At 32.8% G+C, this 20,254-nt stretch overlaps 1 protein-coding gene across 3 annotated transcripts in view; it reads right to left on the minus strand.

Annotated features, from left to right (window-relative positions):
- Nucleotides 1-2,546: 2,546 nt before the first annotated feature.
- The window catches only part of Rdl (Resistant to dieldrin), a 330,014-nt gene continuing 312,306 nt past the window's right edge, over nucleotides 2,547-20,254 (minus strand). For 2 of the 3 annotated variants that reach the window (XM_072538615.1, XM_072538614.1), the window contains exons 9-10: nucleotides 12,442-12,575; nucleotides 2,547-5,490 (exon numbers count right to left, since the gene is read on the minus strand). In XM_072538615.1, the coding sequence (XP_072394716.1) occupies nucleotides 5,170-5,490; nucleotides 12,442-12,575 (455 nt within the window). In that variant the 3' untranslated portion in view covers nucleotides 2,547-5,169. The remainder of the gene's footprint in view (nucleotides 5,491-12,441; nucleotides 12,576-20,254) is intronic. The other variant, XM_072538616.1, reaches the window with a different exon arrangement.

Genomic DNA, 20,254 nt, shown 5'->3' on the forward strand with positions numbered 1-20,254 from the left:
AGATTTATTGATGATGCTTTATTTAAATGCACCATAATGCATGATGCCAGACCGTATGGGTCAGCACAATTTATCTGACTGGTATCGGTATACCTACATTTAATAAATTGACCTACGTTAAGCCCAGACTTAAATCCAATAGAGCATGTTTGGTATAAACTTAAACAAAGGGTCCAGAACAGAAATCTTGCACCAGGGAGCATAATGGAATTGAGAGATGCGCTTAATGATGAATAGGAACCAATGCCTCAAGAATTTATTAGAAAAATCATCTAATCTATGCGAAATCGATTGAAATTGTCTTTCTTGCATTTATTCCAATAATGAATATTTACGAAACTCTGTTCGTATTGCATTTGTTTTCTAGAATGTGTCCTCCAAATGTGGCAATAGCAGTGTTTGTAGGTTCAATAATAAAGTTATTGTTTGCACATTACATATTTTCCTTTTTATACTTACACTTCTTCTTCTTCTTCTAATGGCGCTACAACCCTTTGTGAGTCTTGGCCTGCTTAACAATGTTCTTCCATTCTGCCCTGTCGGATACTTTCCTTCGCCACTGCCTGATGTTTTATGCCTTTATACTTACACATACATCTTAAATTGCAACGGGAGGTGTAATCTCAAATCTCGCTTTTGAGTCGATTGTTTTTGCATTCAAGTCTATTATATATATATATATATATATATATATATATATATATATATATATATATATATATATATATATATATATACGTCTTCATAACAAGGCGAGATCCGATTAAATCGAGGACAACCCGAGATCCACCAATAGGAAATTAATTATTTGAGTATATTGTTCATAACTATCTTTATAATTAACATATTAATCATGGCACACTTAGAGGGGAAAAGATTTTTAAACTTAAATTTTTCTGATAAATTAAAAGCGAAACGAGATCCGTAGCTGAAAAGGGAAGGGGAAGACTTATATACAAAATTTTTGATATTTTCCGATCAACGCGAGATCCCACACTGTTGCCAGCTCTAAAGGGTATTAGTCGAGCGACCAGAGCTCGTCTTGTATTGCATATTTCCTACTCAAGGAGTAAAGTAATTTGCGGTTACGGTGTTTTATATTTTAAAAATGTCTCGAGGGCAGCGGTTAGTTGAATTAGTGAAACAAAATTCAAAGATAACAGAAGGTAAGTAATGATTATAATTTTTCTGTATATAATCAAATAATTTAACATAAACTTTATAAACCGAATAACTAAAATGCTTTGTTTTATTGAATTTGTTGAATTCTATTCTCAAAGTTTTTTTTGTTTATTATTTATGTACAAAATTAAAAAGGAGAAATTATTTAAACTTAACAGTTTATCTGTATAAGAAAAGCTATCATTGTAACATTCTAATCGTGTTTTTACATAAAAATATTAGTTTTGCACAAGAGTAAATACGTTCCATATAGTAGAGTAAATCGACTGACAAAAATGTATTATTTACTTATTTGTCAATAAATTTGTTCTGTCTTAAATTAACTATGCGGTGGCTTTTTAAATGTTGTAATTTTTTAGATATTGGTCAGTAAGAATTTCTCACTGTGATTTGTTTTAAATAATTCCCTTGACTTTAGTAGACTGATTTATTTTCTTTTTTTAATAGGTCAGCACTTAGAAGGGCAAAAGTGTAGAATGTAGTATGCGGAAAGGAAGGGTGTGAAACAAGAGAGACCGCTGCCTATACTGCAGTTTGGACGTAACAAATTTTTCGAGGCATATTTTTAGAAAACATCCTAAAGAGGAGAGTGTTTTAAAAATAACCATGTTACCCAAAAGAGATTACTCGGGTTACTCGATTAGTACTCGACTAGTAACGACGAGAAGTAGATCCACCAGGCTTGAGAATGGCAAGTGAGACCTTGCCGAAACGTCGCCAAAACAATGGTTTTCAAGAAAACCAGCATTTTACAACGCGGAGTCAAACCCGGAAAAATAGTGACAGCATATATATATATATATATATATATATATGTGCAAATTTAAGACAGTATATATCACGTAGGAGCACGATCTGTCAGTCCTAGTATTTTAATTGGTAAACACTAGCATACTATGACCATTTCAACCTCGTTTGATATCATCAGGCATGCGTAGATGTGTATAAACTCAAATACGAAGAACAACAAGACATCTCTGGAAATCTTTTACCCAAGTGGTAGTGTACAAAGGTGTCTTATACTTTGATGGCATTGAACGAAAACAATTTATTATTTTTTTTATAGTCGTGGAGGAGCCGGAGTTTTTACCTTGTTTAAGCTTATGCTTTTTCAAGGGAGGGGTACTCCTCTTTTTTTTTTAGGAATAGTGGCGGGGAGAAACGTGTTGAGAGATGTTCGTGTGGAAAAGTAGTGAACTAAAAAGGAGCAGGGGGGTCAGAACGTGGCGTGTCAGTGTGGGCGATGTTTCTGAAGCGCACAAGAGGAATTTGGGTGAACTTTGCCAAGCATGCCAAGGAGGTACTTACAGGGGTTACTAGCCATACAATGGAACGGTGTGTTAGCTGCGATATTTTATGATTCAAGAATTTAAAAAGACTCATCAGGAAGTTCTTGTCCAGTGTTGTGTAGAATTTTGGCTGGAGGGAACGGAACTTTTCTTTGAGGAACCCTGGTGAGTATTTCATGGAGTCTTTAGTATTTATTTGGCTCTGTTGTTCGAGCCGGCAATGGTTCTAAGGACAAACCTCCTACTGAGGGATAGAATTCTATTCTTGATTAGCATTATGTTGGCCAGTATGTATATGTGCCATGATGGGTAATTCCATCTCACCCTCATACAGGATCTAAGGATTTTTCGTTCAGTCGCTATGATGGTGTTGATTTCATATGGTTTGAGAGAGGCATAGATGCATGCCCTGTATTCGTTGATGGGTCTAACAAATGTCTTGTACCGCTGGATGCCGTTCCGCCCTATTTGCCGGATAGCACTGCCAGGAGATTAAACCTTTCTCATCCTGTCAAGGGTATTTTGAATGTTAGTTTTCCAGTTGAGAGTCCTAGTAAAATAAACTCTCAAGTGGGAAACCGACTTTCTGAGAACAAGGTCCTCTCCTGACAGAGTTATTCGGCCGCGGACCTCAATGACTCTGTCCAAGAAATTGTGGGCCCTTTCGAATACGAACAATTGTCTACGCTCTCTGTGTGCTCCTGATATGAGGTGAGCAGTGTCATCAGCGTACATATAGCCATCGTATGCAGGTGTTTATCGATTTAAATAAGAAGAGTGACAGATTGTGCTCTTACCACATAAACCGTCTTAAATACATCTAAGCTATAGAACGCTTGTCTGTCTTCCTTGTTTCTGTTGTGGATGTTCTTATAGATTCAAATAGATTATGCACTAGTAAAATAACTTATTAGGCGACATTACATTTTACTTTATTTAGGAAATTGATACAATAGCAACTATACCAATTTCTCATTTATACAAACTAATTTTCAAAATCTGGTTTAATAATATCTATCTGCAGTTGAGTTTCAGTATGAAACACTTTTGGGAAATATTTCTTTCTTTTAGAGAATAATATTTCATTGTTGTCTATTCGTATCACAGTATTCCTATCAAACTTTCTTTTCATAATGTTTATGTTTCTTTCTATTCAGTAAAATAAAACGTTTTTGAATAATCCAAACATTTGATTCGTCCTCTTGCTTAAGGATTAATTTTTTTGTAAATATATTTCATGTCATTTTTGTGCCCTTTTACATAAATGGAATACTGTTAATCATACATATATATCTTTCAACATATTTATAACAACATTATTACAATTAACGTTCTAATAGTAAATATATAATAAATAATATAAATCATCGATCTTTATATAAATCTAAACAAGTTAAATTAAAAAGGCACTAAAAATAAACTCTATGTAAAGACCTAATACAGGAACAACAAAAACTTTCCCTGCAACCACAAAAGAAGACGAGAACATGTCATCCCCTCATTATCACTCCCTCAGTATCTTTTGGTGCCAGAGTTAACGTGATAAAACATAAAATCATATTGTGAATTTTCATTTCATTTCATTCAGGAAAATTTGACATCACCAATATTTTGACCATTTAGTTCTTGAATGTGTAAAGGGACTGTTTTGTGTATATTTTGATGAGTAGTTCAACACTAATCTAAAGTCTGAGTTAGTAAAAAACACATAGTTCTTTTAATATGTCGTCACTTTTTTGCTGTCGCTATACATTTAAAAATGTGCTCTTGATACTATTACGAGTGTATATAAGGGCCAACTATACCTTTCTGTTTAGTTTTAAATCTTACTTTATTAAAAATATCGATAGAAATACGGCGTGTAGATATTGTTTAAAGTAATATGCAATTGGAATTACTAATAACTGATTTGTACGAATTTTTTCATTGTGTGGTATATATAGCATTATTTGTAAATCTTTGTGAAAATTTGACTGATTTTGCTTTAAAAGCAGTGCATATATTATGTCAAAAAATCGAGTATACACTAGTTATTAGGTATAATATTATATAGTTTTATATGTTTATGTGCAGTTTTTCCAGTTATATATTGGCAACAATTTAAGGTAAATATGAATTAGTTGACTTAATTTCAAGTATGTAGTTTGTTTTTAGCACCAGAATTTCAATCTAAATCCTGATATTTCCTATTCTCATTTTTTTGAAATTAAATAGTATTGTCTGCTTTTTACCTATATATATATATATATATATATATATATATATATTTATATATATATATATATACGATGATGTCGGATGAGGGAACTAGTTTTAAATTTTATACAACTTATGTTTCGTTCCTATACTTATATACTAATAGTCTTCTAATAGTCGTTAATATTTGTGAGTTTCCATATACTCAAGAATTTAATCACGTAAACCTGCCTCTATATTGAACAGACGTTTATGTTGCTGACATTGAGGAAAATTAATTATGTACTGTTATTATGTTTGGTATAAAAGAGTTGGCAATATTAACGGTGACATGAAATTTTGATTTTTGTAAGATTAATCAACTATATCTTTAATATTAGTAGTCCGATGTCCAGTGTACTGTAGGACTTAGATTTAAATTCTGAACGTAAAATCTAGCTCTTTATAGAAATAAATGAATCGTAATCAAAAGCACATTTTTAATTTGAAGAAGATCCGGCGCTTATTTGTCCGATTCGAGTAGCACCAGGTCATCGGCGACCACATCGGAGATGTGTAGGTATATGATCCAGTACATTAAGTTGAAGCACACGAAGCACACCGGGAACACTATTCTGGAGTATTTGTCGATGTCCGAGGGAGTGATCCCGTACAGTTTGTTTATGTCCTTGTTGGGGTGAATGATGTGCTGGGGAATAGGAGCCCCTGCTTCTTCGTCCGGTCCGGCACCCCCTCTGTCGCCGCCTCTACCGCCGTTTACGGTGCTTTCGAGGGTGCCGCCTTTGCTGTGCGCTTTCGGGTCGTGAACTTTGAAGCGTACCTCCTGGAACAAACGTCCCCACTAACAAGTACCCAAATCAGTGCTAGTCTCTACTATTTAAAACTAGAAAAAAATATTTAAAAAATGTCATGCATAATAAAAGTTGGCTCAAAATTTATATACTCTCTTAGTAAATCAAAAACCCAATAAATAATAACTATTTAAATGCATGCTTGTCTTTTAAATTAGATTATATATTAAAAAGTAAATACCTAATTGTACATTTGTTATTACGACTGTATAAAAACAAACTTAGAATAAACAATATTATCAAGCCAAAATTTAATGACACTCATTTTGTGAGTACTTTTATATATTGTTACTGCCTTTAATATAAGTTCATTATTTCAAAGCAGCAGTAGAAATTGTTGTTATCCTTATACATTGTACAAGTACTGTTAAACTTGACTAACAATGATCTACAAAGACCTCCTTGTTAAGTAAAGATTCTTGATGGAGAAACATCAACATTCATTCTTGAAATGAAGAATATTAATAATTTTAAATTAGAATCATAAAATCTTCTAATTCAGAAAATTTCTAAATCCCACACCTCAAAGGTCTGCGTCACGGTATCACGGGGGAGGCAATAATCCGCTTTTGATAGATAAAAACAAAAACCCACTAATCCGTCAACCTATCAATAGGGACATACAATATTAGATCAATGTCCAGGGATGAAAAAGTACATGAACTGAAAGAAGAATTAACAAACATAAAATCCGATATCAAAGGCCTATAAGAAACTCGACTACAAGAAGAAAACCGAATACAGCTAAAATCCGGTAATCTACCGTATTATAAAGAAAATAAAAAGAATAGTAAATTTGAAGTAGGATTTATAATTAATAAAGCTATAATTTAGTATGTCCAAAATATCAAAGGTATATCAGATCGTGTCGCCTATGTTATACTTAAAATAAGAAGAACATCAATTAAAATTATCTAGGTATATGCCCCCACGACAGCTTATGATGACGAAGATATCGAACTATTTTATGAAGATATATCAGAGAAAAAAAATGAAAAAGACAGCAAAGATTTGATTTCACGTTCAAAGCGTCTATGTATCTGTTGATACGTATTTCGACTTAATAAGTCTCATCAGAACAGTTATTCATAGCCGTTCTTAACGTGAAAAATAATCTTCTATGTCTTTTAGGAAGCAACAATAAAATGACTTCGTTATGGACGCAATAGCGACATCTGATAGAAAAATCGGCAAGATAGTTTCGAAACAAATTCAGATTTCTGCTTTAATCTGAACCTTCTATAAATGCAAGGTATAACAGACGTTGATAAAGATGTTAATAGAGACATGGGGAATCTAAAATTTGCATTCCACGACATGTCTATCAACTAAGCAGAAATCCATAACGAATTTGTTTCTTGTACTCATACAGAGTAGATCCGAATAAAATGAAAAAGACAGCAAAGATATGATTTCACGTTCAAAGCGTCTATGTATCTGTTGATACGTATTTCGACTTAATAAGTCTCATCAGAACAGTTATTCATAGCCGTTCTTAACGTGAAAAATAATCTTCTCTGTCTTTTAGGAAGCAACAATAAAATGGCTTCGTTATGGACGCAATAGCGACATCTGATAGAAAAATCGGTAAGATTGTTTCGAAACAAATTCAGATTTTTGCTTTAATCTGAACCTTCTATAAATGTAAGGTATAACAGACGTTGATAAAGATGTTAATAGAGACATGGGTAATCTAAAATTTGCATTCCACGACATGTCTATCAACTCAGCAGAAATCCATAACGAATTTGTTTCTTGTACTCATACAGAGTAGATCCGAATAAAATGAAAAAGACAGCAAAGATTTGATTTCACGTTCAAAGCGTCTATGTATCTGTTGATACGTATTTCGACTTAATAAGTCTCATCAGAACAGTTATTCATAGCCGTTCTTAACGTGAAAAATAATCTTCTCTGTCTTTTAGGGGCTATGGTAGAACATAAAAATAGTCTTACACTAGTAATTGGAGATTTCAATGCCAAATTGGGTAGAAAACTAAACAAAGAAGAAACTAAAAGAGAAGATTTCGGGTATGGCCAGAGAAATGATAGAGGTGCTACTTTGATGAACTACCTAGAAGAAAAGCATCTATACGCAATGAACTTCTTTTACAAAAAGAAGCCCCAACGAAAATGGACCTGGATCAGCCCTAATGGATCCACAAAAAATGAGATCGACTACATACTGTCCATGGAACGATATATCATTAAAAATGTAACAGTTCTTAACAGATTCACAACAGGTAGCGATCACGGAATGGTCAGAGCAAAAATTAGTATTGACGGTAACTATGAAATGAAAAGAAAAATAATTAGAAACTGGGATCTAGTAGATAGAAACAAACTAGGGCAATATAAAGTATATACAAAGACTTATTAAAAGAACAACTTAACCAAAATTTAGACAGTGATGATAAAGATATAGACGAAATAGACAACATACTTACAGCAACGATGATTAAATCAGGAAAAGAACTAGCAAAAAAGGATCTAAAAAAGGCTATCTTTAACTTAAGGCTAAAATAAGAAATGTCAACTCAGAGCTACAGCCACAAATAAGCAAATCACAAATAAAGATAGCATTAAAAGAAATGAAAAGCAACAAAATCGCCTGGAAAAGATGGAATAACTGCAGAGATGCTGAAATATGGTGGAAAAGTAGTAATTAATACTCTAAATTCCCTTTTTAACAAGTTAATAAAAGAAAAAAGAATCCCAAACAACTGGAAGGAATCGGTAACCATTATCCTACACAAGAAAGGGGATAAAGCAGATGTAAAAAACTACCGTCCTATAACACTCCTCAATGTAATTATTAAACTCCTAACAAAAATTTTAACAAATAGATTGACGACAAAATTCGACGGATACCAGTCATAAGAACAAGCTGGTTTTAGAAAGGGATTCAGTACAAGTGACCATTTACTAAGCATGGAAATACTTATAGAACGAGCAAATTAATACCACATTCCTCTATATATATAGCGTTCATAGATTTCGAAAAGGCTTTCGACAGTGTCGAACATTGGGCAGTGAAACGTTTTTTGATTAACAGCAGAATTGACCACAGATATACAGAACTAATAGCCCATATATATAAGGAAGCCAAAACAAGAATTAAAGTATATTAAGCAACAAAATCCATACAAATAAATAGAGGCGTGAGACAGAGTGACACAATATCACCGAAACTTTTCAATCAGGATCTGGAAGATATTTTTAAAAGATTAGAACGGGAAGAAAAAGGTATAAAAATTTGTGGACAACGCTTGAACCATCTAAGCTACGCTGATGACATCGCATTAATAACCGATAAAAAAGAAGAATAATTTGAAATGATGAAAGGACATAGAAGTTGGAAAAATATTCTTTAATATGAATTACAGCAAGACCAAAATTATAACACTTACAGATGAAGACATCACAATGAGGATAGGATAAGATGAAATAGTTCAGGATTATATATATATCTGGGTCAAACTATAAAACTTAACAAAGAAAACCAAACAGCAGAGATAAAAAGACGAGTTAGACTGACATGGGCGGCATTTGGCAAACTAAGCTACATTTAAAAACAAATGATAACCACAGCATCTTAAGACCAAAATATACAATCAATGCGTACTCCCTGTTTTCACTTATGGTTCCCAAACGTGGACATTTACAAAAGCAAACATGGACAAAATCATGAAAACCCAAAGAGCAATGGAAAGACAAATGTTGCACATAAGACTAATAGATAAAAAGAGAAACGAGTGGATAAGAGAGAAAACAAAAGTAAGGCATGTTAGATAAGAAGTTGCAAAATTGAAATGGAGATTTGCCGGACACAATATAAGACAAAAAGAAGACCAATGGAAAAAAATTCTTATAAGTTGGAGACCGTGGGAGTATAAACGAAGCAGAAGAAGGCCCCAAATAAGATGGGCAGATGATATCAAGAAGCACGTGGGCTCTAGGTGGATGACTGTAGCGACAGACAGAGAAGAATGGAAAAGGATTTGGGAGGCCTATGTCCAAAGATGGACCGAAGAATGGACTTCGTGCATCCTGCTTCATCAGGATCAGAGCTTTTTTCCGATTTAGATGGATTATACAGATCAGACGAACCTCTACTAAACAGACTAACATTATCAAAATCAGATTCTGTACCACTCATGATACAGATAAATAATGAAAAACACTTAGAAGATAAATAAACAGTTGTGTAGAAACACACGTGGTCAACTTTCGTAAAATGCACTGCAAGAATATGTTAGACTGTTAGAGCAATGGACTTAAATCGACTGAATCATCGACTGAATACTAAACTTTTACTTCCGTTAATTCCATTCGAGGCCAAGCTAACGGTCACAGCTAAAGCGTCTCGACGTTTGGCAAAAGATGGGGGCAGCTCCGGAGCTGCATCCTTCTTGCAGCAAACAATTTCGGAGGCAGGTACATAAGCTGTTATAGGTTTACTATTTATAAACGGATCTCATTCTTTCTTGCATTAATCGATTCAACTATTTTATTACATAATATGCATCTATAAACTAAAATTTGACCAAAAATGGAGCTGCCCCCTTCTTGCAGCAAGGTCCTCAATTAGAGAATTTTTCAAAATAGCACAGCGTTATAAACGCCAATGCCTGGAGTAATCTCCAAGTGCTTACAATTCCAAATTGTTGGTTATAATTTTTTTATGGCACTTTTAAGATGCAAAAACGTTTCTTTTGAGTATTTTATTTTTGATATAAGGTTGAATGCTCGAAGAAATGAACTTTGAAAATTAAAGGCAAATATCGAGCACAATTTTAATAATCAAATCTTGCCCAAGTACTTTCGCTTTCTACAGCATCATCAGGGGCATTTCGTCAAATTTGGGCTATCCAGCAAGCGCAGAATGTAATAAACATGAAATTAAACATAAATTGTTCATAACACTACACTAAAACAAGGACAAACAGTTTAAAATTATTTAAAAATTATTCTCCGCTACATTCTTGTCGCCAACAGGAGAGAGAATGTCATTCTCTCTCCTGTCAGACCTTTGATACAATTGAAACATGGGAGGTTGATGATTTGGGCTCCTCCGCCATATACTTGGATCTTAAATTTATTAAAGCGATAGTAAGCTTTTACTGATAGCCAGGGTTTTACTGACGTCAGTCCAAAAAAGTATAACTAACTATTTGTATGGGAAAATAAAATTATTATTTTCACCATTTTCTTTACAGTTTCATCATATTTTCTTCTATTTTAAACTTAGCTTGGACTTATACAAATATGTCAAAATCAAAATTAGCCAAATCCATCCAGTCGTTGTCAAGTTGTTACTAAAAGTTAAAAAAAAAACGAGACGCAATTGGGTTAAAAATAAAAAAACATGCAAACACCCAAATCAGACAAACAACCCACAGTATGGTGAAGATATTAAAGATAATGTTCTCCATTTGGCATTAGGAACCAGAAGCTACAAATAAATTTCTGATGGATATCAAAATAAGGAAGAATTTATCAAGTTCACCATGAAACAAAAAAACAATAATTCACTTCCTTTTCTGAATGTGCTAATTACAATAGAAGACACAGGATATGCAAATAAAGTCTACAGAATACCATCTCACAGAAACAGATATTTAAATTACCACTCGAACAGCAACGCAAACGTCAAAAAAGGAATTATCATATCTTATCAAAAAAACTGAAGAGAATAGAAAAAAATCACAACACCACAGCAAAATTAAAAATGACCAACACAGGGAGATATATCATGTCAAAAACCAAACCGAACAACATACTAGATAAATAAAAAAACTGCATATATAAATACCGACTGAATGCCACAATTTCTACGTGGGAGAAACTGTGTGCTAGAAACCAAACACTTAGTGTTAGAATAAACTAGAATGAAACATACATCAAGAACAGAGACATCGAGAAATCCTAGATATGCAAACACGCCTGAGATAACGAACACAGACCGCAATAGAAAGATGCACCAACAATCATACAAGAAACAGACATGAAATAGAGAAATGTCGAAGAAGTAGTCCTCATTCTACTTAACGAAGAAAAATGTGTACCAAACCAATTAGCAGAATGTGGCAGGCTCTGTTTGCCAATACTAAAAGAAGAAGTCAACAAAAAGAATATACCAATAATAGCATAGTAACGGGAAGTCGAAAACGACAATTACAATCTAAACTGTGAAGACGACAAAAATAGAGTAATTATAATTCTTAGAAAAAAAAAACTGCGACTGAGCGGTTAAGTCAGCTTTGGCAAACTAGGTCATTTAGTTCACGTATTGGAGCCGGTTCTTTGAACTAGTTTGCTCATGAACTACACACGCTACTAATGATCAAAATCTTGTCCCCATTTCTCAAAATTTAAAACGGATGAACTGCAATAGATGAATCCAAAATTTTATGTAAAATCTAAAAATAATAGTCTCCCGTTTTATACCGCTTCGCGGCTTTGGGAGTATAGCAGGGTAGTCTGCTATATCTAGGGCCTACGGTCTACAAGGAAGGTAACATGGCCAGTGCTCCGCTTCAACCGACTATTATTACCCCTGGTTTTACCCAAGGTACTCATTTTATTCAGGCTGAGTCGACCTGGGGCCTATAGACATTTTTAAAAATGTCTAGTTGTTCTTGCCGGCGGTAGGATTTAAACTCCGGACCACCGGCATGCGAGGCAAGCATCCTACCGCTTGCGCTACGCAGGCCCTATAATATATAGAATGTTCTTCTAAAGATTAATATTTTAATGACATCCGGTTTTAGCGAAAGTGATCAAGAGCTGCAAATACTTTAGCGTATCATTCAGCTACAGCAATACAAGTTCATTTGCACTTTATACTTAAACAAGAATAAAAATGAAAAAAAATATTTTTTAAAGTCTTAGAATATACTGCCAACTAGACGACTACTCACTGTTTGCTTTGGTGCATGATCATCGGGTCCGCCATCTACGTTCAATTTTTTCTGTTCAGCAATTTTTTGTATCGCCAAAAATCTATTTTTTCGCATCTGTATTCGTTTCGCCATGTAACCTACGGTGGCATATTCTACAAAAGAAAAATATTTCTAAAGTATTCAAAACATTTAAAATAATATTCGTGTAATAATAACTATTATAAAGGTATCAAGAAGTGTAGGCCATCGCGGCTGTGGCGTGTTATAATGATACATTACTTTCGACGTTTATATATCACGGTTGGAAATTATTTCATTTTGACATTTTAACATCGCATTTTTAATTTTATACAGACATAAAAGGAAATACAACAGCAATCTGTGAAAGGAAAATATAATATAATATAATCCAAAAGATATGTGGTACCACATGGGGGTCCTCAGCCTCCGTACTCAGATGTCAGATCATCTGCTATCGGACTTGTATACTCGACAGCTGAATATGCTTCCCCAGTATGGCTCAATAACAAACACACGAAGATTATTGACACCCAATTAAACCAGACAATGCGAATGATTTCAGGTACAATTAGACCAACACCCAACTATTGGCTTCCCATCCTGAGTCACATTCCACGAAACTACGAAGAAGTCACTCCCTTCTCAGAGAATATCGAAAAGTCCAGTCTAACCATCAACTACCCATCCACCATGATAGGCGTGATATCGAAATGAACAGACTGCGCTCCAGATATCCTGCCATGTTAAGGGCCACCTCCTTACATCAGGAACATTTCGACCTCACCAACGCTTGGAGAAGACAATGGGAGCGCGACTCACCACAGGAAGCACAGCAAATGGCCTGTATCGATCAGAAATCACCAGGCTTTGAACTGACCCGGAGTACATGGACAACGCTAAACAGAATAAGAACAAGAAGTGGTAGATGTGCTGACAGCTTACATAAATGGGGAAAAGCCCTTACTCCGGAGTGTGACTGTGGTGCGCAACGACAGACCGTCCGTCACATTGTTGAAGAATGCCCCCGAAGGCGGTTCCCTGGAGTTTTTGACGAGTTCCTGAATGCGACCGAAAATGTTTTAGACTATATTAATGCATTAGATGTTCGTTTGTAATACTCCATGTAATGTTTTATATTGCTTTTTAAATATGTGTTCTTATTGTATGCCATACGATAAATATAATAAATATAAATATGTGAAAGGAAATACTGCAATGATAATCTTAGTTGCTGATGGCATTTAAGTACTTTCAGGATCTGTCTGTTGGTTTGAAACGGTACAGAAATTTTCGGTGTGTCTAGATAGAGGCTTTGTATTCAGTAGCGTTGAGATCACCTAGCCTGTAAGTAGTAATGGAATATCCTACACTTAATATATTCAATAATTGATTATAGATGTCTGCCATAGTTGTAGACAATTCGTCAAGGAGAAGTAATTACAGACACGACACATAAAGCTTGACAATTATATTTCAAATTAAGTTTGCAAACGATTTCCGTAGTGGAAATCGGGACGTCAAAAATGTTAGTTAAAAATGTAATTTTCATTACAATCAATTGTGACTTAATTCCATATAAATGCGATATTTAATTTCAGAACCTATAAATGTGTATAAAACGAATTGTATTTAGAAAATTTTGTAAATAAAAACGTAATATTTATAAAAATTAAATAAAAATTAGACAACGGATTAAAAAATATTACTCTTAACAAAGAAAGATACCCCGGAATGCCCTATTAAAAAGCCACCTCGTACATAAATGATGCGCCGCCATGTTTCGCATTCATCGTGTCTATAAAAAGATTCTTTTATCCATCAGTCGTAAAATTGTTGCTCCGCTGAGGCCCTTTTCTCATTCTTCGACCTTTAACATTTACTCATCTGGGATTACTGGAAAGGCTCAATCACGAGCGTGCGAGAAGTATTTTGCATAAGAAAGTTATGCAATTTTGAATTATATTTATTATAAATATTTTGTTTATAATTTAATTAAATCATGGTAACCAAATACGGATTAGATCATCCATAAAATTAACACAATTAATTGTTACAGTAATAATTATTATAGATAGATTAATACAGTCCATGCCTTTTTCGACAATTATTTATCAGTCAAATTTTATACCAAGGCGAAAAAGTGTAATAGTTATTTTTACAGCAGTAGCAATACTAGTAAGAAGGAGAATGGAACCTTATTCTGGGTCTTCCTCTTGTTCTCTGACCAATGGGTCTATAAAGAAGCGTTTTTCTAACTGGGCCATTTTGTTGCATTCACATAACATGCCCCATTCGCCTAAGATGTCCTATCTTAATATGTTTTACGATACCTGGTTCCTGGTCTACATGACAACGCAAGACTCCCAATTAAGGATGCTGACTCTGACACGTAGTCATATTATTTTAGAAGAAAACACAGTAAAAGAAAAAGTTTTTATATATTTGTGTAAGATCTGTTGATCGAATTGTTAATAAATTAAAAAACTTAACAGCTGATATTTTGACTAATTGTATGAAAAACAACCGATACAAGAAATAAACAGAAAAGTAGGTCATTTGATTGTTTAACAATTAAACTTACTAATAAGTTGGAGACAAGCGAATATCATCAAAAATGCTATAAGTAGTTGACAAATTTATACGGAAAAAGAAAAATTGAAGAAAATGAGAAAATCAATTTAAATACATCAGAGCATGACGAGATTTCATTGGAGAACCGATAAAAAATCGTTATTATTATATTTAAAATTTTAAAAATTAGATGAATAAATATGTTTCTTTGTTTACTATGTATAGTCACTGTTATTCAAACAAATTATTTTTCTATCGAAAAAATTCCTCGCAATGTACACATATAAAATCATATTAATTGTGAATGTAAAATTTCTCAAATTTTAATAGAATTTTTTTCAATTCTATTTATAGGAGAAAATGCCGAGAAAATAAAAGATTCTGCTATTGTATCGTTAGCAAAATCTTTTGCTCAAAATGTTATTTATGCGGTTCATCCATAAAATTCATTAGTTAAAAATGTTCTTTTTTTCATTCAACATTTTTCTTTTCATTATTTTCTTTTTACTTTTCAGTAAATGGCGCCATAATTGGCGAATCTTTCTCACAGGACAGGTTAGTGGAAAGTGGAGTGCCTCAGGGTTCCGTCCTTGGACCTCTGCTGTTTACGGTTTACACAAGCGATGTTCCTTATTATGTCTCAAGTAAAATATCGTTCTCCGCTGATGACACAAAAATGTATGCCAATCCTATCACAAACCAGCTAACCCTCCAAATGGACTTTATTTTAACTTGGTGTTACCAGTGGTTACTACCCTTAAACGCGGAAAAATGTGTAGTGCTTCGAATTGGTAAAAATAACCCACTTGTGCCGTACTTTGTTAACGGACAGCCATTAGATTCTGTGTTTTCGTATAACGATCTTGGTGTTATCATAAACAGCAGCCTAACTTGGTCCGACCATATTACCTCTATTTGTAAACGTGCGAACTCCAGACTGTATCTTATTCGGAGGTGTTTTTCGAGAGTTTCAATGCAATCATTCTGTAAACTTTATACTCTGTACGTTAGACCCATACTTGAATACGCTGGACCAACGTGGTATCCCGATCTGGTCCGAGACAAGACTCTGTTGGAAAACGTCCAAAGAAAAGCCACTCCAATTACTTTCTGACCGAGAAGACCTTCTTATGCAGAAAGGCTTAGCATGGCTAACCTAACTTCCTTTGAACTTCGCCGACAACGTGGAGACTTAATTACAACTTTTAAAATACTAAAATTAAACTTTGGAAATCTCGATGAAATGTTTACCATTAATCAAAATGAACGACTCAGAGGTCATCAGTTCAAACTGAAGAAAGAAAATTTTTCTACAAGATCAAGGCAGAACTTTTTACCAAATAAAGTTTTTGAGTGCTGGAATAACCTTAACGATAACATTGTCTCTGCTTCCTCTACCAACTCGTTCAAAAACAGACTTGACCATTTTACATTATAGTTAAAATATTGTTTTTCTTTTAAACCAAAAATTGTAATTTTATTTTTTTATTTGTAATTTTTGACGGACGAAATACTAAACTTAATGAAAAAAAGAGTATATAATAACAAACATAAATCATTTTAACAGTAAACACAACGAAATACGGCGACAAATAGCAAAAGAAAATTGGTTAAAGAAAAAATGTGGTAAAATAGAAATGCTAGAAAATAAACATGACAGCTTTAATTTATACAGGAAAATAAAAGAAATACCAAGAAGACTAGAATACAAATAAAATATACTAGTTGATGAAAAGGAAGACACAGTAATGGATACAGACAACAAATTAATGGCATGGGAAAACTATATAGAACAGCTGTATAACGACAAACGAGACAAAATAAATAACGAATATTTCGTTAAAAAAACTGGACCAGAATTAACAGAAAGTGAAGTAAAACACAAAATTAAAGTTTTTAAAACTGGGAAGACAACTTATCGCCTACTGCAATATATACATATAACACGTGATGACAGATATGAATTATAAAACTAATAATGCAGGGAAAGATTCAAGAAAAGCGCAGCATAGGTAGAAGAAAAATGTCCTGGCTGAGAAACCTCAGAGAATGGTTTGGATGCAGCTCAACTAAACTCTTTCGGGCTGTAGTGTCAAAAATTAGAATAGCAGTGATGATTGCCAATCTTCGTCGCGGAGATGGCACGTAAAGAAGAAGTGCGTATGGCAACGCGGGCTCTTATTTTTACAATGAGAATTTAAACCAGCCAACATTTGTGCCCTAGATCTTGTTTTTCTCTTATACACGCTACAAACCGAGCGCCAGTCCCGTCGTAAGCGATTTATTAACGATTAAAAAACAATGTTTTAAAATAAAATAGGCCCAAAATACTTATCGATAAGTTTTAAATTATTTATGTCGAAAACGATCAAATTTACATAAAAATTATAACAGACCTATTTTGCTCAAAATGATCCAAAAAATTAAAAAAACATTTGTCCGAGTCGAAAAAATTATTTTTACAATTTATTTACAAAAAAAATTAAAACAATTTGTTTAAAAACATTAAAACAAATTTGTTTTAATTTTTTGCTCTTGAGCCTTGTTTTGGAGTATCTCATAAAAGTGATTATGCAAAAAAATTCTCATGGGAATATTTTTTGGAACGAACCTGACCTTTTCGGCTAGTCTACAAGATGAGCATCGAGTGCCCTGATATAGTTCTTTTTTATGTTCATTTAATAATTATTTATCTAAATCCTGTTAGTTGCATCACAATGTATTTTTCTGATCGGAACGTATATTGGAGTACGTAGGATTTGTAACAAATGGGAGGAGAAATTGTTAAATTAAACTTTATTATTGTTGTACTTTAGTAAAGTATGATTTTTTACTAAATATATAATATATATATATATTTCTAAAGTATTCAACTAGTGAATTCAGAGGTTTAATCGGTCATTCAGGTTGGCAAATAAAAAAAGAAGTCAACTACTTCATAAGTTTATTGAAGACGTTTCGCTTTATATTTCTAAAGCTTCATCAGTTCTAACTCAATATGTAGTATGTTATCGATGTTATCATATCTACTGTACACTTTACTCCTTATTTAAAACTAACTTAACCAAAAAAGAAAAAACAAAAAACAAAAACAAAAAACACACAAACTTTGCAGAAAATAATGTTCATATTCGTAGATATGAATATTTAAAAAATTTTAAACGAACATATATATATATATATATATATATATTTATTTATCTTGTAGTGATTGTCAAATTAAAAGCGGAACAGAGCTTTAAATTCTACAATTGCAGTAACAGAGTAAGAAGTATGAAAAGAGAGAAGAAGCAGGTATAGATTATTAACAATTAAAAAACAATCTTAATAAAGGTTTTACCGTTACGCTCCTGTTGGAAACTAAAGGCGGCTAACAGGAAAGGCATCTATATTGTATTTCCAGTAGTCCCTTTCTTTTTAACTTCTTTGTTCGCGTTGCTTTTAAAGATGCAAGTAATTGGACGTAACGCGCAAATCATCTTTGTTGATTCTATATCGAATTTTGAATTATAACTCTACGGAAAATTAAAACGGAGCTGTTTTTTCTCTTTTTTTTTCCATTATTCGTAAACGACTTGATACAAATTTAAAGCTTTTTTTGCATTCTGTTACATAGAATTATAGGTAAAACTCATAATTTTAAGTATATTTTTTGTAATAAATAAAATTTAAAGTAAATCAATTAAAATACTTAAAGTAAATTTTTTGTAATTATATAAAAGTATATTAATCTAAATATAAATAAAAACAAAATAAATGTAGCAATATCACGTTTAAGTAATTACTATTTAAATGGGAATAAGCCACAATTAAAGGCTTAAATAAGTTTATTGACGTTTCAATTTCCACTTCGGAAATTGTTCTCAAAATACAAACATTAGCAAATTAAACAAATTTTGTTTTTTTTTGTTACTTGGTGAAACATTCTTTTAATAATTTGATTTTATCTGACTCATTTATATTAACAATTCAGACATACATTATACATTTTAAAGTAGACGACTTTAAAATAATATTACCAATATTAATGAGTTGCGTTCCTGGGACGACTTTATTGTAAGATAGTTGATTTGATTACATAAAATCAACTTTAACTTTAAAATACCCGTCAGAAAAAATCATAGCATGTAATTTGTCTTTAAAAAGACAATCGCATGCCATGATGACAGTTAAATTCTCCTGTTAGTGATTCCATAGTAAAGCCAGAAAAAAAACCTCATAATACTATCCCGACATGGTAAATATTTGGTCGTACATTTAGCTTACTTTCAATAAACACCAAATTCTGATCTGATATGTTTGTTATTTAAAAAACATAATTGATGTATCCTCGATATGTTACCGACTTACTAATACTGGTATTTTCCTATTAATAACTTCCTCTTTTTAGATTGATAACCAGATCCTACTACATTCTGCCGAGGAATTTGCAACACAATTGGTCTCATTTAGCATAATTAGAGCCGCTTCTTTGATTTTTTTATTTTTACCATTCGTTTCTTTTAGGACTATACTTGAATCATTCCATTCATGCATATGTTCATTATCCCATGCGTGTTTCCATATTTCAAATCTATCAAATTCTCTATTTTTAATTTAAGATTGATGTTCACTTAGTCTAACATTTAATGGATTTGATGTTTCACCTAAATAAGACTGATCGCATTCACAAGATATTTGATAAATGCAATTTTTTGTCCATTCTTGTTCATTGTTAGGTTTGGTTTTAAACAAAATAGGTCTCAATGTGTTTGTTGTTTTAAATGTTGTTGAAATTTTGAATTTATTTCCTATCCTTTTAAGTTTTTCTAATAATTCTTTTATGTATGGTATTGTTACTCTCCTCGTATTATTCCTTGTGTATGCTGTAACATAATGCTGTGTTAATACTGTAGGATCTCGTTCTAAGTTGTTCTCTTCTATTCGGTCGATTGTTGAAAATTCCTTATTTATAAACGATAAAGAATAATCATTCTTTTTTTTTTTATTTATTTACGCTGTAACCACCAGGGTTATTAGCGACCTAAATATATAATACAGGTAAAGTTATAAAAATTACAATAATTGATACAGTCCTGAGTCTTTAAGATAACTTATTGTGTTTTTAATGTTCATGTTTTTTCCTAGGGCTTCCTTTATATTATTTGGTATAGTGTGCTTCTTTCTTGCTGCTTCATATGTTTTGCACTGAGTTAGTATAGGCTTCACGGTGAGTGTTACTTGACAATTTTCACACATT

This window comes from Diabrotica undecimpunctata, chromosome 7 (assembly GCF_040954645.1).
Source record: "Diabrotica undecimpunctata isolate CICGRU chromosome 7, icDiaUnde3, whole genome shotgun sequence".
NCBI lineage: Eukaryota > Metazoa > Arthropoda > Insecta > Coleoptera > Chrysomelidae > Diabrotica > Diabrotica undecimpunctata.